The sequence below is a fragment of the Crotalus tigris genome, unplaced genomic scaffold (genome assembly GCF_016545835.1).
Source record: "Crotalus tigris isolate CLP2741 ecotype Arizona unplaced genomic scaffold, ASM1654583v1 scf7180000017800.2534000, whole genome shotgun sequence".
NCBI lineage: Eukaryota > Metazoa > Chordata > Lepidosauria > Squamata > Viperidae > Crotalus > Crotalus tigris.
In genome coordinates this window covers 191,604-216,315 of record NW_024096645.1, presented here as the reverse complement: position 1 = coordinate 216,315, position 24,712 = coordinate 191,604, and the positions used below count along the sequence as shown (strand labels likewise).

Below are 24,712 nucleotides of genomic sequence, written 5' to 3'. Positions count from 1 at the left end.
CTCTTTTTAATTGAGACTGTCAGGCTGAATCCACGATGGAGCGAGAGGGGGCACGTAGCGGATATTGGAGGAGCAGCTCAGCCGCCTAAATCCGACCAAAGAGCGGCAGCTTTTTTTTCCAGAGGAGGGCCGGCTGCCAGAGGCGCCTGGCAATCCGTAGCTCCGCAGGATCTTCCTCCCAGAGTAGGCAGAGGAACCGGAGGGATTCGCTCGCCCGCACCTCCCGCTTATATCTCCATTGGCAAGTGGAAGGGAAGCAGCCTAGCGGCGGGCAAAGCAACGGAACGCCGACTCCTTGGAAACGGCCGGAGCGCGACCCGCCGCCGACCCTCCAGCCGATCGCCGCTTCGGGTCGCCTTCTCCCCCCTCCCTTTTTGTTCACTTTCCTTCTTGGTGGGTTTGGGGACGGCGGCGGAATCCCCCCCCCCCGAGAGTGACTGGGTTTTCGGCGCGCGCGTCCCTGCTCTCTTCCCCTCCCCGCTCCTTTGCTCCTCGTCCCCTTGTGCGATCCTCATGAAAAATCATATCTGGGGCAGCAACCCCCGGGCTCCCATGGCTGCAGCGATGCCGTGGAAGAGCGTGGAGTGGCTGCAGGAGGAGCTGGAATCGAGCGGGGGCAGCTCGCTGCTGCTGCTCGACTGTCGGCCCCACGAGCTCTTCGAGTCCTCGCATATCGAGACCGCCATCAACTTGGCTATCCCGGGCCTGATGCTCCGGCGCCTCAAGAAAGGTAATCTGCCCATCCGCTCCATCATCCCCAACAACGAGGACAAGGAACGCTTCGTTAAGCGCTGCAAGGCGGACACCGTCCTGCTCTACGACGAATCCACGGCTGAGTGGCAGCAGGACGGCGGGGCCCCTACCTCGGTCCTGGGCCTTTTGCTACAGAAACTCCGCGACGACGGTTGCAAGGCGTACTACCTGAAAGGTAAATGAGAAGGGGTCGTCCTCGAAGCCCTCAGACCTCCTGACGCAGGATTGGCGAGCTTTTCTCCCTTCGTCCTCTCTTTATTCTACCAGCCGGGCTGGAGGCTGCGAGTCCCCAGCCGGGGCAAAAATTCCCGCCTAATCGCACCCCCCCCTCCCCTCGCGATTTGTTCTTCTCTCTCCGTTTCCCTCTATCCTATCACGTATTCCCTGTTTCCCAATCTTAGTTGTTTGCTGCCCTTACCGGAGGTTTTCCTCCCGCAGAAAAGATAAGAAATGTCGGCATTTAAAGCAAAAAACACGCGAAGGACTTCGAAAGGGCGCGTGTCTTTGGTTCCTTTGGGTTCGGCGAAGCAGGATTTTGCTTTTGCTTTCATCTGGTTGATTGTTTTGCAAAATGGTTGCATGTGCTGAATACGATACACGGCAGGTACTGGCCTATAGGCCTCTCTGGTCTCGATTCAGTTCTCTCCTCCCCCTTCGGTAGGAAGGGGAAAATGTTCTCCCTTGCTAAACTCTCCTGGGAGATATCATTCTCTCCCTCCCGAAGGAGAAATTCTGGCGAGATTCTTCCATAACTATGAATGGGAAAAGTCCAGGAAAGCCACTTCGTTCCATCATTCAGCTATGATTATCTAGGCTTTACCTTGCTCCTTTCCTCTATCAACTAGCAATCTTGGTCTTTAAAGGGAGAAGGAGACTATGTGGCCCCATGCTGGACTACAGTTCCTATGAGTCAGAATGTACACTGGTCAAGGATTTCAGGAGTGATTATTTAGAAGTTCTGGAGGGTCCTGCCTTTCCAGTTATCTACATTTTTTTCTTTCCTCTCCTGTCTTGGTGCCCTTTAGCAGCTCTTCCCTCCACAGATGGAGAGGGAGGAGCTGACAGCAAGGAATAGCTGTTCTACCTACCCCTTGTCTCACTGCCAGGCTAACTTTATGCAATGGTCCCATTTGCCCCACTATACTGTTTTTGCCATATGTATGCAGTTGATCCAGAGAAGTGGCTTGTAATAACCCAGAGAGAAGAGGCATTACTCAGTTTGCCGTTCTGCTTTTTAATTGAAATTTGTTTGGCAGATAAATCTCTTGTGTCTTGTGCCCTGCTTCCTCTTCTGTGTCTTTGAAGGCCGGACTTGGTAGATCAGCCTTTGCCTTTGAGCAACTTGCTTAAGCTAGATGACGTATCTGGCCTTGCTGCATTGCATTGGTCTCTGCCTCCCATTCTCTGAAGTTCATTTTGAATGAAGACCTAATTCATTAAACTCCCCATTCAGCTTTCCTAAAACACTCTCCTCCCCTGGAAGCGTTGTGATATAGTTACTCTGAATGAGTGAGTGCCAAGGTAAGGATAATTGCCTTTTCCTAGGACACATACCAGCATGATCACTTGGTGGCAGGATTGAGGCAGAAATAGAAAGGGACACTGAGCCAAAATTGTCCCTTCTCTGTACTGTGTAAGTAAAATTAAAATTACAGATTTCCAAACAGCTCAAGGAAAGGGAAGTACTAAGTAGCGTATAAGGAAAAGAATGTTCTTAGGATAGATCTCTCCCGCTCCGTATGTATGTATGTATGTATGTATGTATGTATGTATGTATGTATGTATGTATGTATGTGTTTGTAAGTAGTTCAGTAAATGCTTTCCTGTGCATTGCCCCCCATTTTCCTTTTTCAGTATTTTTCTTGGTACATGTAAAGTATGTTTTTAAAGTTATTTAGCCCAGGTGCTGTGCTAACGCCACCACATTTCCTCTTCACAATCCCAGTTCCTTTAAACTAGCCTATAAACAGGGAAAATTGAGGAGTTAAGCTACTAATTTTCTATTTTCCTCTCTTTTTCTGATTTAGGAGAGAGCCTGAATGGGAAATGTTTCTAATTAAAATTCCAAAATGGCTGTTTCATATTGTCTTTCTTTTTCAGGAGGGGGAAAAAGAAACTTGATTCTCCCCTTCCTGTTTATGTATACGACTGAATTCTGTTTGGTGACTTTATTCCAACTGTACCAGGCCATTTAAATACCTCTAGGTCTTTTATAATGGTAATGATTTGTAAAGTGTTGCTTGGATGCCTATTAAAGATTCAGGAGAGAATTTCAGGTTCCATGTACATAAGTAGAACACTAAATGTAGATAAACATTCTTTGTACCCATTTCTATGCATGTAGCTCTTTTTTGACTATGTGATCATACAGTTAGCTATTTAGCTGATTGCAGGCAATATTCACATATTGCAATTTTGTTAACAAATGAAGTTTCCATTCCTGTCTCAAATTCTCCTTCAGATACAGAGTGACTTCTATACCTGCTATTATTTTTAATTTATTGCTTGTCCATTTAAAGCTAAACCAATTCCCTCTAATCCATGTTTTTAAACATCTTTGATAGGTAAACTGGAAACCTATTATTTTCAGGTTTGTCCCCTTTTTCAACTGGACTTCTGTAAATGTGTACTGGGTAATTTAGCAGGTGAAGCATCTTATAACTGAATATTTTGAAAAAGCTTCAGCTGCTGAATTTCTGTCTCTTACAGAGTTCTAAGAACACAGGAGCCTCTCAAGAAAAAATGAGAAACTTTTGATTTTAAACTTTTATGAAATCTTAATTTTGTTACTTTTTATTTTAAATCAAAAAGGAAGAGTGTGTGTGTGTGTGTGCTTCCTCAGATTGGCTGTCCAGTTTTTCTTAAATAATGCCTGTTGAATGATTGAATACTTCTTTAATTGCTTCCTTTTCTCCATATCTCTAGTGTGAAAACTAGATGTTAAGGGAAAGATCCAAACCCAATATTTTCATTTAAATGCTGCTTCTTGGTATTTTGGACTCAAACATATGTACACAATTTTTTAAAAATTATAGAAGACTATGTTTGCTACAGAACTGATGTTAAGGCAATAACTTTCCTAAGGCCAAGCAAGTTTTATAAAATAACATTCCCATTTTTGAGTTCTCCAAACTCTTCCTTAGACAGGGTCTAAACATAAGGGTAGCAGATACAGGAAGACAGCTTGCTGAAATTGAATGTATGGATTCTGCATTTTTGTCATTCTTTTAAGATTGCAATCATTCAAATTGGGCTTTGATGTGATGCAGGTTGCATCGAAGACTTCCTTAACAAGTTGGGATGAAGAAGCAACATGTGTGATGTATCAACTTTTAAAATATAAAACCCAGCTATTAGTCTGATACATCTCTATCTTTAATTAAAATGCTGTGACACAGTTTTGGGAAGATTAAGCTCAGGAGAAAAAACAAAAGGGAGACTCTGGCAACATGATTCAGTTAAATTAGTGACACTTAAAATACAATTCTAAGCACTTTTACTTGGGAACAAGTTATAGTAAATGTAATACTGCTTTAAGGAAATGTCTGTAAAATTAGACTATGCTGTTAAAGTTCTTGCTACATTGGTACCACCTTTAGGATTCTTAACATTTTATTATCTTCTGCTCAATGTGATCTGCAGACAGTGACAGATAACACTTGTCTCCATGGTGTGAAAACTTTCTGATTACAGGACTGCATGTTAGGCTGCTGTTTAAAATAGAGGAACAGGCCAGGCCTGTTTTGATGAGTTGGCAGCTGAGATTACTATGGCAGAGCTTGAGAAAATCAGGTAGCAGCCTTATACACAGTTAATTGAAATAAGTCCGGGTGATTTTAAACTTAAAATTGTCTTAAGCTTCTTGCAAATCTCATTTCTGCAAGTAGTATTTCTTTTTTGGGGGCCTAATGTAATTCCAGCTCTGTTGCTGTTAAATGTATATATTCATGCATTGTTAATCCTGTTTTAGTTTTAAGATTGATTTTATATTCATGGAATCTTCTGGGCCTCCTTGAGAAAATGGTATTTTACAGCATAAAATTAATTTCTTTAATCCATAATCATGGTTTGGGAAGGTTATATTTAAAGAGCAAATTTCTAAGACCTCACTGACTTAAGAAGCATGGCATTAAAGCATATCTTCTCTTCCCTTCCCACAGGTGGATTCAATAAATTTCAGACCGAATATTCAGAGCATTGTGAAACCAATCTTGACAGTTCTTCTCCAGCCAACTCTCCTCCTGCCTCTGTCCTTGGTCTGGGAGGCCTGAGAATAAGCTCTGATTGCTCTGATGGAGAATCTGACCGGGAACCCAGCAGTGCCACAGAGTCTGATGGGAGCCCAATCCCAAACAACCAGCCAGCTTTTCCTGTCCAGATTCTTCCCTATTTGTATCTGGGTTGTGCCAAAGATTCCAGCAACTTGGATGTCTTGGGCAAATACGGCATCAAGTACATTCTGAATGTCACTCCTAATCTTCCCAACATGTTTGAGCACGACGGAGAGTTCAAGTACAAGCAGATTCCCATCTCAGATCACTGGAGTCAGAATCTCTCCCAGTTTTTTCCTGAAGCCATCGCTTTCATTGGTAGGTTGGGCATCCTGTTCTTGATGTCACAGCCCTTTTGGGTAGTGTTCTAGCTGTTTTCTGCTCTTACTACTATCTGCTTGCTATAGATTTCATTTGTCTAAGAATTAGATTTGGCATGTGTAAGTTAGTAGGTATTGGTAAGCGTGCCAGCATTTACACCCTTTAAATATAACTGAGTTTGGCTGCAGGCTTTATTCCAGTTAAAGCCAAAAGATTATTCTTCATCTGACTTCAGTGAATTAGAAATGATTACATGTGGAATAGGGAAGGAATTGAGTAAGGTTTTTGATTTTTGTTTGAAAGGTTCAGCTCTGCACAGCTAAGCTGTACACATTCCTTTTTTTCTGAGTAATATATATCAGGCAAAAATCAGTTCCAACCCAATGTCTTGAATTCTTGCTCATGTTAAATCTTGGAGTTCATATGGTCAGCGTGGTTCCATGATATGTTGATTAGGTTTTGTGTCAGAGTTGCTTAGGAGAAGAGAGTAACTTTCTTCTTGGGTTCTGGAATCTCTCTATGCTGCTATTGGAACCTTTATGTCCTATCAAATTTGCCAGCCATTTCTGGTGTTCACATTAAGTAACCTCGACAATTCTCAGAACAGTTCTAAAATTACAGAAGAAAACTTGGCTCTGGCTCACACAAACAAAGCACATCCCTGCCCATCCACCATTTGATCTTTAAAGTTAGACTCTGTATATATATTGGTACATTAACATGTTAAAGTCACCTGAGGGCATTCATGCGTGAACCAGATAATATTGCTGCAGGTGCTATTGGCTCCAACATATTGAAGAGAGAGTTAAAATACGAGATTTTTTTTTTAAGTGGAATTTTCTCCTTCAGTATTTTTAGTTCATTTCATTTTCAAATTGCAATTGTACTGCGGTTTATCTGCCACATTACATATACTACAAATAATAATGTAGCCATTGGCCAGCCCTAGGCTCTTACTGTACAACAACATACTGTATGTCTGAGTGAATTGTTAAATGTAAATAAAGCAAAGTTGTCTTCTTCCTGATATTCCATATATTCTAAAGTCATATTTTTATGGAAGGTGCAGCCCTAGATACTGATTTCCAGAGAGATACAAGCTGATCTTTGTTTTTGTATTATGTCAGTTGATCAAAAGTTTTTTATTTGCTTAAAGGCCTATTTGTGGAATGTGGTATTTAGATACTAGCTTAGTCAAAACATCCTCTCCTATGCAAACCACAATTTGGTTTTTAGGACAGGAAATGATTACAGATTAAAATAGAAAAAAATGTGTTCAAATAGAACACTAGCACATATTTGGAAAAACCTTTTCATTTAGAAGACAATAATGCTGAGTGATCTGGCACTGATTAATGGCTTGGACAATGATATGAAATGAAAAGCCAACAAGTTCATTCCTTAAATTTTCTTTGATGTCATAGAGTTTATGAACTCTCACATTCTGTTCTTTAGCTAAATTATGTATTTTTTTCCAGGCATAAAATCCACCCCTAACATTTTGTAAGAATATATTATATCAATGCTATCTCATCAATAGAATATATTGTTAATTACTCTCCATCTGTTCTGGGGTCCTTCAGAGCAGATCTGAGATACGCACAGGAAAACAACAGGAAGACCTGTTGCATGGGTTGAAGTAAATGTTAGGTACAATTGCCTGAAGCTAAATATAGAGAAACATGCAGTCTTATCCTTACTTTATTGGAAAGATATCAGATAACCATATTTAGGATTAGGATGTAATATCTGTTATGTGTAGACATTGTAATTAACATTCTTCAGTTACTGCTACGGTAGTGCTTTTAGCCTGTGAAAACTGTTCACCCTTAAGTAGGAGTCTAGTTTCTTTAAGTACTACTGTCTACTTGAATATAACCAAACATGGTGTTTGTGTTTCTTTTAAAGATTTTTAACACATTTTAGTTCTTTAATTAGAAAATACAAGCTATTCACTCAAGTTCTTTCCTTTATAGTAATATTTTTTTTTATATGGCAACATGTGTCAACTTAGCTAGTTGTAAGCCATCCATCCAAATGCTGATTAATATGAAAAAGAAACAAGGATTAAATAAGCTGTGTCTTTAAAAGGTTCCAGGAACTTTTGATGCAAAACTATTATTGTAACTTCTGTCATTCTTCCGAAGATATGGCTGGCTTGTTTCTTTATCGTCTCCACTTATATCAATTGCTTATGTCTTTATGTGGCAAGACAGCATGAACTAATATTTAACTGTCCTGATTACATCAATCTTATTGCCTTTGCATCTGGGCAGCATGTGAAACTCGAGGAAACATTGAATTGTGAAGAAAAAACTGCGGAATAAAAATGCATTTATTATAAGCTTTAATCTTAGTTAAATTTCCTTGTTCTACTCTTGCTTTAAACACCCCCCCCCCCTATTTCTTTTGTCCAGAAATCTCACATGTTTTTTCCTGTTGCAGATGAAGCCCGTTCCAAGAAGTGTGGGATTCTAGTCCACTGCCTTGCTGGTATTAGCAGGTCTGTAACAGTAACTGTGGCCTATTTAATGCAAAAGCTCAATTTGTCTCTGAATGACGCCTACGATTTTGTGAAAAGAAAAAAGTCCAACATTTCCCCCAATTTTAACTTTATGGGACAGCTTCTGGACTTTGAAAGAACTTTGGGACTCAACAGCCCATGTGACAACCGCTCACCTGGGGACCAGCTTTATTTTACTACCCCAACCAATCACAACTTGTTTCAGCTGAACACATTGGAGTCCACATGAAGGAGATTTTGTTGGGGGGACCTCAAACCTTGAATAGCTTCTCTTGAGCATTTCAAATTCATTAATGGAAAAAGTTTTTCCAGTCAGCTTTGAAAGAACTGGTTTCTCCAAGCAGATCTGCCTAGTTGCTGCTTAATTGAAAAGGGGTGCACCATTTATTAGTATTTGGATGCAAATCCAAATGGTTCAGAAGTGTTACTTCATTCACCAGAATTATTTCATGGGGCAGATGGCCTGACATTCTGACTGTAGCTGTTACTGGCAATAACTGTTTTCTAGTGTGTGAAGAGACTGATACAATACACTTCATTCATGCACATGTACCACACACACGTGTATTACTGGATCAGTGTGGGTTGGCTTGGTGTGGAAAGCAAAGAAGACTCGTGCACTTAGCCAATTTGACCAATAAGTGTTGGCCCGAGACTGTTGTTTTACATCACAGTTTACTTTTTTAAAAAGAGGTAATCTTTACTCTTTCTTGGGGTCAAGCTCTTTTTCAATATGTATGTTCCTGACTGTTTGTACAGACCAGGTTGCAAAACCAGTATTTTATTTTGTTCTTGTTCAATTTTATGTTTTTTAGATATAAGAGAGAGAAAGGAAAAAATTCAAATGTTTCTATTGACCAAATGCGTTTTGCACACTCTGTAAAGCCTCAATATGTTCTCTAGCATGTTACTGGGGGTGGGGTGGGGAAAAGACAAAGGAAGACCTGTTGCTCTACTTGGGTAGCATCTAGCTGGAGTTTTCATTATTTATGAGAGCCAGCTAGCAAGTATGCCCCTCCCCACCATGTTCACCTTCACAAACATTTCTGCACTGACTGCCAAGGTGACTAAGCACCAATGTGCTTTCTGATTAAAAACAAACAAACTTTGCCAAACCCTCCCCGGGTCCCATCACCCCATCCTATTCTGTACCAATCTCCACTCTATTCAATATTACCTGAGTTAACATCTTCTATAACCTCCACCCAGAGGTGTTTAAAGCACGCTTGGAGGCTCTTGGTTGTAATGCGCAACCTTTTTGACTGTTAACATCACCAGCTGGCCTGAAATCATTCCAGCTTCCAAAGCAATGAAAATGCTATTCATGTTGTTAGCGTTTATCTAGCACACTTGATTCTTACATATAAATGGGTGCATATATATGTACAAGTGTATATATATGATACATATATGTACATATATAAATAGCATGGAAGGAGCAGCCTGGAAGTGAACAAAGAATCAAAGAATATTGCTGTTGTAGAAGGCTTGAGCACAGACTTCCTAAGGCAGCTTCCCTCACCTGGCACTTTCCAGATGGGTTGAGATGACAATGCCCAGATTTCTCATCCAGGTTAGTTTAGTCGAAGTCTTTCTGACAATTCCGGGAATTGGTGCCAGCATGTGAAGGAAACCAGTTTGGGAAGTCAACTTGGGTACTACCAGAAGGTACTTTAAATAGGAACCATGGGAAGCCATGGGATTATACTACTTAGGGAAAAACGATGTTAAGTGTGTGTGTGAGAAAGAGGGAGGGAAGGCTAGTTAACTATGGAGGCCATTGGAGGTTTTTGGGGAGAATTTTTTGGGGAGAACTTCTTTGCTGTGCCTTCTATAACAAGAAGACTTGTCTATATTTCTCATTAATGTATTATACTAGATGAGAGAAAAGTGGTGCTTATTTTTTTTTTCTGGGAGGAGGGCAGAATGGACGTTGAAAATTATTGGCTGCAGTGTAGTCCCTCCTTTTTCCCACCTCCCTTTCCACTTTCACACTCAAACTTTTAAAAGCCACGGAGTCTTTTCCCCCCTTAAATATTCATTTTTTAAAAATATCCTTTTTTCAAAAGTAAATAAATCTCCACATGGAAGAATGTTTAATGCTATCACATCATGGAACTGTGATGTGTGTGTGTGTGTGGGTGTATGTGCTTTTAAGAAAATATTGGAATGATTTTTTTTTTTAATGCATCAATGTTAGGGTTATTGGGTCATTTAGAGGCAGGAAAACGGAGCACTACACATGGATGAGCAAGCAGATGAGGAATCTCCTAACTGCATCTTACCTCAAGGAGAAATTTTATTTATCAGGGATTTAGTGCATCTGTATCTTAAGCTGGTTTCTATAAAGGCTTCCTGTCCCAATGGTGGTCGACTTAAAAATGCATCCTCTTCATATATGCGAGAATTTGTTAGTGAGGGACAGCTTTTGCTTTCTGTGTTTAATGAAGGAAAAAATGAGTGACCCTATATATCCTGAACCCAATATTGGGACTTTGTTTATATTGCAAATAAATACTATTTTTTCTTTAAAAAACAGTGTTTCTGTGTCTAAAGTGTTTCCCAAGACAGTTTGGCTTCCTGTTTCTTTAAAGAAACATTCTGTTTGCCTTCAACACATAAGCCCAACCAAATTTCTATTTGCTCCTCAGTGTTTATATAGTATTTGGTTACACACACAGCTTAATTTTGAAGGCCTGTGGTAAGATCTGGGGAGAGAGGCTCTGATATAAACGAAAGCTTAAAGAACATCCTGAACATCCTTATTGGCTAAACCCTTTTCAAATGTGGTTCTCGGTTTCCTGTGATTGGGATCTTCCAAGAACTTTCCTGAGGGATATTAACGAGCTCCTTCTTGTAAATAAGCTGAAATTTAGTCTGAAACATTCAGTACTGAAGTCCACTGAATCTTTAGAAAGCTATCTTGATTAATCAAGCTTTGTTCCTTGGAGAGCTCAGTTGTAGAGTGATAGTCCTGATCATGGGAAGACATGAGTCTTGCACTTCACCTTTCACTTTCAAATTTAGCTATAATGTCACTGGAAATAGGTGACCAGAGAAGAAGCTTGTTTTTACCAGCCTGGTATAAGCAGGTTCGTACCTGTCAGAAATCCTGTGAATACAAGGCAACTACACCTTTATCTTTGATCATTTGTTTTTCTCAAAATTCTTATGAAATAGCAAAAGGAAAAACATTTGCCGTGTTACAGTATCTTTCTCAACTCTCCCCCTCTGTCTTGTACTGATATTTTCTGTAGTAGGAAGGCCCTATCCAATGACAATAGCAGATCGGCCCACATTAGCCATCAACAAAATGGAGGTCTTAACTACAAGCGTCCAGACTGTGTAACTGAAGGCTTTGACTGCTTGCGGGCTAATGGATGAGAGAGCCAATATTTTTGTCTGGAGTTAGGTGACCCGAGAGTATGCTTAACAGTCACTGCTTGTTTGCTTAAGTGTGCTTTACACAAGCACTGAAGAAGCTCACTGTTTGCCCAGCTGGTGAGAAGAATTTTGGCTCATTGCTGATGCTCAGGGCTTCAACTGAGCTGATAAAAATCTGCCAACTTTCCACTCTCTGAAATGTGTCTAAAAACTAGCTAATCCTATTTCCATCTCCCTCCTCTCTAACCATTTCTTTTGTGTCACATCATAATTTGTTAAGTTGGAGGGCAGGGTTTGTCTTTGTAAGCTCTTTCAGGAGACGTATTAATGAAAGAGTAGGATACAAATGCAGTTGAGTAAATAAAAATTGCCTCACCAGATGTCTGGCACCACAAACCTGGATTTGTCAATGGCTGTTTCCTTAGTTAAGTTTACAAGCGGCAATCCAAAAATCAGTTGTCATCACAATAGCCACTTTCAGGGTTACATTTAAGGGAGAGGAAAGCAATCTGTTAGGAAGGAGCAGAAAACTGAGACAGAGAAGAGAAAAATAGCAAGGTTTAATTGGCTGTGTGGTAGAATTAACAAGAAAAGAAGCGTGCTTGCCAAAGATTCAGTTGCAAACTGTTTAGTTTGAGCAGTAAACGTAACCAACTTTAACATTAAATCTAGAATTTCAAGAGAATATATAACAATGAAACTACAAATATGGTATATAGTTTCATAGTAGTTCAAAAGGTGCTTTTTCAAAAGGCAATTGTACTTTTTTCTTTTTTCCTTGAAGAGGTTTCGCTTCTCATCCAAGAAGCTTCTTCTCTTCTGACTGAATGGTCCAAAATGGAAGGATTTATAGTTTCACAGTAATATATTTCACAGTAATATATAGTTTTGCTCCTCAGATATGTTGAAGAAAAGGGAAATATCAATGGTATAAACAAATAATTTAGCAAAAGTAATAAGAATACAGAAGGAAAAATGTAGTGGTATAAGACCCAGAATCTGGATTTGTTAATCTTGCTGAGTCATGATTTAATTAAAGTTTATTATTAAATATGCTATAATTGGCTGAATTTGTACAATGTATTCAACCATAAATCATAATATTTAACATTTGCTATCCTATATTGAGATGGATCTTTATTTCAATGTTTGAAACTGTCCATGTGAGAATTTGGCCCACCATGGGCTTCATCAAAGAAACCTTAATTTATATAAATATTTTTAAATAATGTAGACACAATTCATTTATTTGGAGGGGGAACTGTACAGAGTCCTTGGATCTATCATTCTCCAGATCTGGTGGGACTGTAACTCTCAAAATTTCCAGCCGTCATGTTTCTTGAGAATTTTGGGACATACTTCAAGGTTATGAAATTGGGGAAAACTGACATACATAGTGCAATAGCTCTTAAAGAAGCTTCTCAAGAGCACATATATGTACAAATGCATGTTTCAGAGAGACTGTAGTAGTAAGATGTGGTCTTTCCTTGATCTACTGTTGATCTTTTGGCTGTCTCTTAAAACATCCTTGGACAGGATTCAGGGTAATAATAGCCTCAGTTGTGTAAAGTAGAGGGATTTTTTTTCATAGTAACTTGATTGTGGATTCTGGAACAGTACTATTTTTAATCATCTGCTGACTGGATAGTTTAACCATCTGACTAAACTTAATACTGTGTGGGAAAGAAATGACATTGTTGTGAAAGAGATTTGAAGAGTGTTCCATAATGACCACAATGTCTAGAAATGGTACTTATTGAATTTGAATGAACTTTCCATTTTGGCATGTGGTAGGTTCCCATTCCACATCCTTAACATTTCAGTTAAGTGGTATCTACCAGTGGTTAAATAGAGAGCTTTCCCTCCATTGTTGATGGATGTAGGATACCATGGAGAGAAAATTTGTAAGTCAGAGTTGAAATGAGGGCCCTTGGTGATATAATATAGGGCAGCATGCTATCTTAGTCATGTTGTTAAATATGTATGTTCATAAGGAGTGCTGGAAGATTTCCTTCAAACAATCTTAACAAGAGAATCAAAGGAGAAATTTGTCTGTTATAGGATAACTTATGATTGTCTTACTTATGAATTGTAGAGAATATAAAGGAAATATCATGGGGGCTCAGCACAAAAACAGTTGCTGCTGTGGCATATTTGTATCATGGTTGGGTTAAGATTTTCCATGGAGAAAATCTCAGTGTGAGAGTTTCTTCAAAAGAAAAGTAAGAAAAGATCTCTAAATGGGATATATTTAGAAGGCCTGGTTTATACAGTGTGCCAACTTTTTTATTAGATAAACAGTAATTGCCTGAGTACGCACCTATTTTATACCTTAAATTATATAGTTTACAAACCACGATGCTGGACTCACCCAACATATTAAACCCAAACCAGACAGACCATACTATGTCTTAGAGTAATGTAGGATCCCAACAATTCTGTCAATGTTAACACTTATGGAAAGGCACTATGATATTATTGTAGCCTTTTTCCTCATTATTCATAGATACTGAGATACAATTCCCACTGCAAACAGTTCTTTCCAATCCCAACCATAGATCACATTGGGAAGTATGGGACAGATGAAGCCAGATGAGGGTTGCAATTTTTTAAATTTCTACCAAGATTAATATAAGGCCTATACCTTGTGTGTGTCTCTTGTGCGGTAGTGGTGGTTTATGGTGGTAGTGGTGGAAATGAATCCATTATGAAGTTAGCATCATCAGGTTTCCCAACATGACACAGCCCAGCCTGTTCATTCTACCTAATTTCCTATAGTTTTCTCCTCAAATTCTGGGAAAATGAGGGCTGGATAAGCAAGTCAGGCTCAAAAGAACATTGAAACATGCAATCACCTTTGAAGAAAGAAACATAAAGTTCCTCATGTTTGCTGAAAAAATGGTCTTAGCTCCTAGATGAGCATCCTCCATCAGATTTTCAATGTCTCAGGAAATATTGTCTCTGCAGTGAATTGCAATGAATTGACATTCTAACTTTCTCAGTGACAGGTTCTGTGCAGTGACTATACCCTGGGTGAATGACTGTTTGTGGCTTTCAGAATCTATTTTCCAGTAGCAGTCAATCTTGGCAGTGTCAGTGTCTATTAACACACACACACACACACACACACACACACACATATATTGTCAAAATAATGATCACCAAGAGAATATCTATCTAAAAATAGAATTTAATCCACCAAGCTTTCGTCAAATACATTTGACATCGTCAGGGTTAAAAGGCAAACGCCGGGGGAAGTCTTATATACAGTTGTTTAATGCCTGTTTCCGGCTCCTGGAGCGTGTCATCGGCCCCAGCTGATCAAATTGAGTCCCAAGTACACCCCCACATCAGCACCTATCCTCTTTCCATTGCTAATTTGCATTCTGTCATACGTTACTCCGTTAGCTGTTTCAGGGTTGGTCAGGTTGGGGGTCAGGATCTTTTCTCCTCCCCTGCTCATAATTCCCCCACCATCCCACACACGACTTCCCTTAGGGAGCGGGGGTGGGCAATTATTTAAATCACTTCCAATATCCCTGCAAACCCCAAGACCACTTTGATCTTGTTTATCTATCCCTCGGGGTTGTAACGCAGGCTCATAGTCACAGCCCATGCTATTCCTCCTCCCCTCCTCCTTCCCGTGAGTTCTTCTGAATGATCTGCTGTTCGTTTTCACGCTCTCTCCCTCGCGCATACTCAGGATGTTTTCTGCCATCATCCCATTGTCAGCGCCTTGTTGTTCCGTCCATTGTCGGTGATGGATAGGTGCTGATGTGGGGGGTGTACTTGGGACTCAATTCGATCAGCTGGGGCTGAAGACACGCTCCAGGAGCCGGAAACAGGCATTAAACAACTGTATATAAGACTTCCCCCGGCGTTTGCCTTTTAACCCTGACGATGTCAAATGTAACTTGGTGGATTAAATTCTATTTTTAGATAGATATTCTTTTGGTGATCATTATTTTGACAATATGAATACTCACAACTCGGGCATGTTTATAATACAAATAAAAATACGATCACCAGGAGAATATAGGTATAAAAAATATACTTTACTAAAACCGCCAAGCTTTCGTCGGGGAGGCTCCCAACATCATCAGGGCTGAAAAGCCAGTAAACAATGATGACTTAAGTGGGTTTAGCTGACATTTGCACCCGGCTCTTGGACCACGTCACTGGTCCTGGCCGGTCAGTTTGTGTTCTAGATGTTTCCTTGTTACTCTCCTTGCATTTTCTTAACTTGCTGAAATACGGCATGTCAGCTTTTCCCATTTTCTGGCTAGGAGCAAAACTGCTCTATCATAATGTTGACAAATGTCCATAAAAATACGACTCCTGGGCATGTTTATAATACAAATAAAAATACGATCACCAGGAGAATATAGGTATAAAAAATATCAGTTGACTTCAAATACTAGACAATATGTGATAGTATCTGGCCAATAGCAGATGCTAATGTGTGGTCACATGCTTTAATATAGAAGTGTGGTCCTCAGCTGTGATTAGATCTCAGTTCTCAGCAGCCTCAGGCAACATGACCGTTCATTAGGAATGCTAAGAGTTGAGCTAAGGTCCACAGGTCCCCTCGTCTGCCAGTTGCTGGTATTTTTCAACATTTTTTGACATGTAGCACTGCATGGTGACCCTCTAAATCTAATAGCATTTGATGTATGACCTATAATGGTAACCCACATTTGATATGTAGCGGTGAAACATAGAATAGCAAAAACTGTCTTCTAAATTGTTAACTGAAAAAAGGAAACACAGAAAATAAGTTTTTTTTAACACAAGCATTACTTTTTAGTCCTTGTTTTTTCTAAGGCAGCAGGCCTATTTCCTTCACCTTCTCCACACACATAATTTGTAGCCCTGAAGACTTGAGAGCATGTAAATAGTTCTGCTAATCAACACTTTATATTTATAATAGACTGGCACATATTTGTTGTAAAGTATTGCATGTGAAGTTCTGGATTGCAGTCATAGCCTCTCAGTGACTTTGTGGATTCTTCTCTTGGCCCCCAAATTATGGGTTTCAAGGGTTGAAAATATCATAAAGGCAAGGATGTACAATTGTGAGGATGTCTAACAAGTTGGGCTTTAACATTTTTCTATCTCAAATAAGGAAGTTGATAGGATGTGAGATTGACTGACAGGCACTTCCTATTCCCTGCAGTTATCTGAAGTTGATCAGGCACATCTCCCTCCTGTGAGGGGATGCGTTAGCTCCCATGATAGGAAAAAAGACTTGCATATCAGCCTAGGAGAAAATATATAAGAAGGACATTGAGATATACAGTCTACTTCTATGAATTGTGCTATCTAAAATGTCATAGAACCTCTATGCTCTTGACTAAATGTTACTTTCTTATTGTCAGAGAACTAGAATTGCATTACAGATAGAAATTCAATAAATGAAGCTCACATCATTACATCCGGGTTAGGGTAAAAAATAGCTGCTGTTGAATTTCTGCTTGTTAATTTACCACCAATAAATTCAGAAGGAATATCATTAGAAAAAGTTGAAAGGATCACGCATCTCAGTTCTAATTTACATGAAAGCTGGGACATGACCACTGAAGTGAAGACAAGGATAGAGAAAGCTTGAACAGCATTCTTCAAAGTGAAAAAGGTCTTCTGCAGTCACAACATAAGCTTAAGATTGAAAATCAGGCTTGTCAGATGTTATATTTTTTCTATCCTGCTCTATGGAGTAGAGAGTTGGTCTCTGAAAGAAGGCCACCTGAAGAAACTAGAAGCATTTGAAATGTGGATTTACAGGCGGCTGTTACGTATAAACTGAGTTGACAAGATCAGAAATGAGGAGGTGATAAGCCGCCTGGGAAAGCTAAGGGAAATCATCAAAACAATTAAAAAACAAAAATTAGAATATTTCGGACATGTGATACGACACCCAGAAAAATACGGCATACTCCATTTAATCCTCCAGGGAAAGATTGAAGGCAAACGAGGTCCAGGCAGAAGAAGAACATCGTGCCTTCAAAATCTAAGGGACTGGTTTGGACAAAACTCAGCAGCACTTTTTTCATGCGGCTGCCAACATGATCGCCAACGTCCGATAACGATGTGGCACAAGAAGAAGAAGAAGATGCATCTATTAAACAATATCTACAGGGAAAAAAGAAAAGAAAATCTGGAAAGTAGTCTTCCTGAAAAAAGCTGCCAGACCATGGCATTAGTTTGTTGAAATGGTTCATATGACCTAGTCTAGCCTAGAGTAAGAGACAATAGAATATCAACCCAAAGTGGTCTGATTGCCATAAAGTGAAATAGAAAATATATTAAAATTAATTGCCATGATATTTAATCAATTAAGTCTTTTTCAAATTTTGTTTATTTATATCCTACTTTTAATATTTTTTATAATATCGACAAGCATACCTATTATCCTTCCTCTTCCTATTTTCCCTCACAACAACCCTGTGAGATGGGTTGGGCTGAGAGAGAATGACTGGTCCAATATCACCCAGCCAGCTTTCATGTCTAAAGTGGGACTAGAACTCACCACCTCCTGGTTTCTAGCCTGGTGCTTTAATCATTAGACTCAAATTAACCTCAGTTCCTGGTGACTTCAGTTTTCTTGGCAATAGTATAAACATGGTTTGACATTGCCCTCTTACGGGAAGCTTTTTGCAGCCTTCTAATCTGGACTATAGCCCTGAGAATTCCTGGTTTATAATCTCCCATGGGTCTGTTTTTGTTTACTATTCTAACATCTGCTAAAGTCAAACGTAATGTTAATTGAGAAAACCACTCTTCATTCATTTCATGCTCAGCTTTTTCTTTTACTGGAGTTAAAATGGATGTTCTGTTTTGTAAATAACCCTCTGCCTTTTACCTTTATTCATTCTGGATGTTTTCCAAAGATTAATCCCCTACTGAATAAGAGATTCCTGAAGAGCAGATTGAATGCAGGTGTGCCCTACACTAAGACAAAGAGAAGACTCATTGTAGTAGACTCTTTTTTTACATGAGTACAAACACACAGTTACGTGCCAATCAGACCAATGACTTTGTGAAGTTGCTGTACGTCAGCAGCATAGTCCAGCAAATGACAAATCAATCACTATTATTTACCATATCAATTGAAAATTATCATTTCCTGCTGATTCTTATGGAAATAAATCACTATGGATTTTGATCTAGGGCAGGAAGTCAAGAAGGTTTCAGTTCATGGAAGAGGATTGGAAAATGAAAGAAAAATATTGCAGATTAGTGATTCACTTTGATGGAAGTGATTTAGTGTTGTGGACAATAGGCTGATGGTAAATGTCATAATCTGGATGACAGACTGCTGACAAAGCTTTCACTTTATAAGAACTGGTACAAATATGTTTGACCAAAACTCATAGCAAGCTTGATCATGAGGACTTAAAACAGAATCCTGTCAGTGCTGAGAATAAAGGAAGTTGGAGTGTTGCTGAAATAAGTTATTCCATGAAAGATCAGAATATTAGCTGATTCTCATGCTCAGAGTACGGGAAATGAAATTATCCTGAATGTCTTAGAACAAGGAAGACAAAATAATCTATTTTTTAAAAAAAATATTTTATTGTTTTTTTTTCTTACATACATATAATAATTTTTCAACAATCTGGGTTTAAAAAAACACTAATACATATTTAATTACTAATCCATTGATAAAATAAGTCCCAAGTTTGATAATATTCTGTTTCTTCTTTTTCTTTCAATCTCATAGTCAATTTGTCCATGAAGAGAAGGACAAGGGGGGACATGATAGCGGTGTTCCAATATCTCAGGGGCTGCCACAAAGAAGAGGGAGTCAAGCTATTTTCCAAAGCACCTGAAGGCAGGACAAGAAGCAATGAATGGAAACTAATCAAGGAGAGAAGCAACCTAGAACTAAGGAGAAACTTCCTGACAGTTAGAACAATTAACCAGTGGAACAACCTGCCTCCAGAAGCTGTGAATGCTTCAACACTGGAAGTTTTTAAGAAGAGACTGGACAGCCATTTGTCCAAAATGGTATAGGGCAGTGGTGGCGAACCTATGGCACGGGTGCCAGAGGTGGCACTCAGAACCCTGTCTGTGGGCACGTGCGCTGTTGCCCCAGTCCTAGGCCTTCAGCTGGGTTTTATAAAACCTTTTCGCTTTAGGCTTCTGCCGCCGTGTACAAAAAAAAAAAAAAAGGTTCAATCAATCAGTCAATTTCAACTTCTTGCAGGGAAAAAAAAGATCTCGTAAAGTTGGAATTGATTATTGTACTTTTTAGTTACCACCGCAGCCACACCCCCAATGGGCCATGCCCCCCCAACTGGCCACACCTAGCCAATGGGCCACACCCACCCAGCATCCGATGATGCATAAGTGGGTTTTGGGTTGCAGTTTGGGCACTCGGTCTCTAAAAGGTTCGCCATCACTGGTATAGGGTTACCTGTCTGAGCAGGGAATTGGACTTGATGACCTCCAATGTCCTTCCAATTTTTTTTATTATTATTATTGATCATTGCACAGTCAGCCAGATGTTCAGACTGGATTTGGCATTTTGTCTACCTATCGAATCCTTACCCAGGACCTGGGATAGGCAGATGTGGATGTTTGATGGTATTACAGATATCGTCGCAGGATGGAAGCAGTTCCTAGTAAGGCCGCCTTTTGCAATTGACTAATAGCGAATTTGTCAATGCCAATGGTGTTCAAGTGGTGCTCCAGTTGTTTTGGGATTGCAACCAAGGAGCCTATGACTATTGGTACTACCCTTGCTTGCTTTTGCCACAGTCTTTCTATTTCTATTTGTAGGTCTTTGTATTTTGTTATCTTCTCCAGTTCTTTCTCTTCTATTCTGCTATCTCCAGGCACTGCCACGTCCACTATCCAGACTTTTTTGTCTTTCTTATCGACAGTTGTTAAGTCTGGGGTGTTATGTTGCAAGTGCTTATCTGTTTGAATTCTGAAGTGCCAGAGCAGTTTAATTTTAGCATTTTCTATGACTTTCTCTATTTTATGATCCCACCAGTTTTTGCTTACAGGCAAATGATATTTTTTGCAGATCTTCCAATGCACCATTGTTGCTACTTTGTCATGCCGCTGCTTGTAATCAGTCTGTGCAATCTTCTTGCAACAGCTTACCAAGTGGTCCACTGTTTCTTCAGCCTATTATTATTATTATTATTATTATTATTATTATTATTATTATTATTATTATTATCATCTCTGTGCATTCCAATATTTTTTTAATTATTTCTTTCTCTGGTGGTATTCATTTTTCCAATATTGCGCAAACATTATCCTTGCAGCTGTTGTGACATGTAAAATCAAATATAGGCTTTGTTTGTTATCCTTTTCTGGCATTATACCTAGTAAAAAAAATTCAGGTTTAAAATCTACATGTTGTCCCAATATCTTTTCTAACCAAGTATCATTTTCCAATAACTCTTTGCTTTATCACATGCCCATCAAACATGATAATACGTGCCTGGATTATTTTTACATTTCCAACATCTATCTGACATATTTTTAAACATTTTTGCTAGTCTTGCTGGTGGCAAGTGCCATCTATAAAACATTTTATATAAATTTTCCTTATACAAAGTTGACATTGTTAATTTATAATTTCTGTCCCGTAACTTTTGCCATTTTTCTAGTTCTATATTATACCCAAAGTTTTTCGCCCATCTTATCATTGTTTCTTTAACTTGTTCACTTTCCATTTCCAGAATTAACAAAAAGTTATACATTTTCTTAATTAGTTTCTCATCTAAAGTTAACAAAATCTTATCAAATACAGTTTGTTCTTTGTAAAAGCCAAATAATTTAACATCTTTTTCATATCTACTTTGCATTTGTAAATGTGCCCACCACGACAAGTTGATACTCTGATTTTCCAGTTCTTGTTTAGATTTTAAATTCCCTTTAGAATTTAGAATATCTCTATATGTCCAAGTTTTTTCAAAATCTACCAAGTTTGGATGTACAAATGCTTCCATAGTTGACAACCACCCTGGAATTTTCATGTATATTTTACTTTTAATTTTTTCCCATACTGTTAACAATGTATTCCTTATATAGTGATTTTGGAAATACTTATGAACTCTGTTTTTCCCATACCATAAAAAAGCGTGCCACCCCAATTGTAAATCATGACCCTCCAAATATAACAACTTTTTGTTTCTGAGAGTTATCCATTCTTTCACCCATGTTAAAACAGATGCTTGATAATATAGAACCCACTCTGGTAACCCAAAATCTCCATTTCCTTAGCATCTTGTAATATTTTCATCTTAATTCTAGCTTTCTTTCCTTGCCAAACAATTTTTAAAATTAATGAATTTAAATCTTGAAAGAATTTTTTCCCGAGTTTTATCGGTATTGTTTGAAATAAAAATAGAATTTTCGGCAGTACATTCATTTTCACTGTAGCGATTCTTCCTAATATTGACAATTGCAATTTTCTCCATCTTTCCAAGTCCAGTTTTATTTGATTCAATAACTTTACATAATTATCTTCTTTTATTGTTGAACATCTTGCCGATACGTATATGCCCAAATATTTGACCTTTTTCACTATCTGTAACTATGGGAAGATAAAATGATTTAATAGACAAAAAGAGCTGGTGGGAAGATTCCCCATAAATTTTTTAAAAAATTTTTCCTTCATTTATTTATATCCCGCATTTATTATTTTCACAAATAACTCAAAGTGGTAAATATATCCAATATACCTTCCTTTTCCTATTTTTCCCACAACAACAACCCTGTGAGGTGAGTTGGGCTGAGAGAGAGAGAGAGAGAGAGAGAGAGAGAGAGAGAGAGAGAGAGAGAGACTGGCCCAAAGTCACCCAGCTGGCTTTCATTCTAAGGTAAGACTTGAACTTTCCTGATTTCTAGCCTGATGCCTTGACTACTAGATCAAACTGGCTGTACTGGTTTAAAGTAATCAAAGGAAATAAACTGTTCAAAACTAGCAGAAGAAAAAGGAAATGCTGCATTGCATGTATCCATTTAGTCAGGAATCTAGATGAATGAATACTTGGCTTAAAACAGGATGAATAAATAGTATTTTGTTGGCCATTCAACCATAGAAAGTACATGAATGATATATTCCAGAATGAAATCTGGAGGTCGGCTAAAGAGATAAGAAATAGTGATAGTGAATTTACTCCCATATCTGTGGGGAGTCAAACTTCCTTCCCAATAGTTCTCAAGAGGATCTTCCATTGTTGACTTGATGTGACTTGATAGATCCAATCGAGAAGATTTAGGCTCATTCCACATGTAGAGAGTGCTTGTTCAGAGACCACCATGCCTTCTCCTCCACCAAGGCTTGTGTGCAGCTTGGAGAGTTGAGCTAATTAACAGTTGGCTCAGCTCCTGTCCCAGACAAAATGCAATAAAACCTGTTTTGCAGTATTTTCTCTGGAGGTATGGCCAGGGGCTTCCCATTACTGGGAATTCCTGCTTTAGTTTTTGGATTTCCTCACGTTCTCCTTTGATCAAGGGAGAGCAACATTTTCCCACTATCCCCTCTTCTGTCTACATGTTCTTAGAGAAAGTCATGTTTAATTGTGAAAATTAACCCCCTTGAGGGGAAGAAAGAGGTAGGGGCGAGCAGTGATCAGCAATTATTATTAGGGTCTACATGTGGATGCAGAGAATAACGAGGTTTCTGCAGATCTGCTCAAAATAAAAGAATGAGAAAAAAAAGTTTACCAACTGCTCAGTTAAATTGCTAATAGATAACAAAGAAAAAGTGGAACCATTCAGGCCCAATTCATTTTTTTTGAGAGCAGGCTGTATATTCAGCCAGGCAACAGTGAAAAGCAACATGAAGGGATGGTACTGAGGCTATATAATGACAGAAACATGAACAGGAAATATCTGTTAACTTTGAATAAACTTAAATCTCCAGAGCCAGATGAGTTTCCTTAGAGTACTGAAATAACTTTCTAAAGTTTCATATTATTGGAAAACATCTTCAACAAAGGAAAAATAAAGGCTCTAGGAAATTGAAAATCTGTAATGGCATTTGGGAAAGGCCTTGGGAGACACTGCCAAGCGAATGGTCAGATAAGAGACAGCATAGCCTGCAGCTGAATAGTGAGTGGGGCAAGAGGTTCAGAAGTGGCTTTCCCTGGTTTCTCGACTTGTTAAGGACATGGGGATCCCTGGTGGTACAAGGGTTAGAATGCAGCATTGGCAAACTTTGCTCACAGCCTAGAGTTCGATCCTAACAGGGCTCAAGGTTGACTCAGCCTTCCATCCTTCCAAAGTTGGTAAAATGAGGACCCAATTGTTAGAGGCAATATGCTGACATTGTAAATCACCCAGAGAATGCTATAAAGCACTATGAAGCGGTATGTAAGTCTAAGTGTTATTGCTATAGTGCTATGGGGTAGGGGGAAAATTGTATTTTAAGACTTGCAAGATTCTGTCAGTGTAGCCCACAGGTCAGCAACCTGCGGCTCCGGAGCCGCATGCGGCTCTTTGAGCCTTCCCCTGTGGCTCCCAGCCTCCTCTGCCTTTGCAGAGAGAGACAGAGACAGAGAGAGGCAATTGCGCTTCCCTGCTTCTCTCTCTCTCTCTCTCTCTCTCTCTCTCTCTCTCTCTCTCTCTCTCTCTCTCTCTCTCTCTGTGTGTGTGTGTGTGTGTCTGTCTGTGTGTGTGTAAAAGAGAGTGCACTCACAGTGTTCTCCGAGGAGCTGAAAAGCTTACTGGGAAGAGAAACTCACAGTGTTCTCCGAGGAGCTGAAAAGCTTACTGGGCGGAGCTCCTCCCTTTGCTGCGTCTCTGCAGGAAGCAGGAAGCAGGAAGGGCAGGATAGAGCTAGCTAGCCCAGCTAGGCTGACTCAGGAATTCTGGGAGTTGAAGTCCATGAGTCATAAAAGAGACAAGGTTGCCCACCCCTAGCTTGTTGGACAACAGCTTGAAGCTTGCCAGGTGAGCAGCAGATAGGAGGGGGGGGGGAGAAAGAGAGAGAGAGGGAGGGAGAGAGAGAGAGAGAGAGAGAGAGAGAGAGAGAGTGGGGGAAGAGGAGTGGCAGACCAAGGGCAGAGAGGGAGGGAGGGAGAGAGAGACAGAAAGAGAGAGACCCTTTTGACATCTAAAATGAAGATAACACTGCATATATCCTTTTTTACGTCTGTGTGTATGTAATTTTATTCTCTTAAAGCATTCTCTTGGTTATCATTGTTTTAATAGTATGGATATTCCCAAGAGTCATATTTTTACTTTTATTTTTAATGTGTATATATACATATACATATACATATACATATACATATACATATATATATATATATATATATATATATATATATATATATATATATATATATATATAGGTCTTTGGTTGTTCGGGTTTTCTCCCGCGTAAAATTGGAAGTGTCTTGGCAACGTTTCGACGAAGTCACATTCGTCATCTTCAGGCTGGTGTTTTTAGCTTCTTGCTTTGAGCAGCAATGTGTGGTTTTAGCTGTTT

The 24,712-nt window shown here is 39.2% G+C and overlaps 1 protein-coding gene across 1 annotated transcript; it reads left to right on the top strand.

Annotated features, from left to right (window-relative positions):
* On the top strand, window positions 1-10,407 carry DUSP7 (dual specificity phosphatase 7). The gene is made up of 3 exons (XM_039342578.1): window positions 1-928; window positions 4,914-5,342; window positions 7,791-10,407. Exons 1-3 carry the CDS (start codon window positions 514-516, stop codon window positions 8,096-8,098), a joined length of 1,152 nt encoding a protein of 383 aa, XP_039198512.1. The 5' UTR covers window positions 1-513; the 3' UTR covers window positions 8,099-10,407.
* Window positions 10,408-24,712: the final 14,305 nt, after the last annotated feature.

Coding starts and splice junctions, on each gene's coding strand:
- DUSP7 (XM_039342578.1), top strand. CDS start 514: ATGAAAAATCATATCTGGGGCAGCAACCCCCGGGCTCCCATGGCTGCA. Junction 929..4,913: donor CAAGGCGTACTACCTGAAAG/GTAAATGAGAAG, acceptor CCCTTCCCACAG/GTGGATTCAATAAATTTCAG. Junction 5,343..7,790: donor TGAAGCCATCGCTTTCATTG/GTAGGTTGGGCA, acceptor TTCCTGTTGCAG/ATGAAGCCCGTTCCAAGAAG.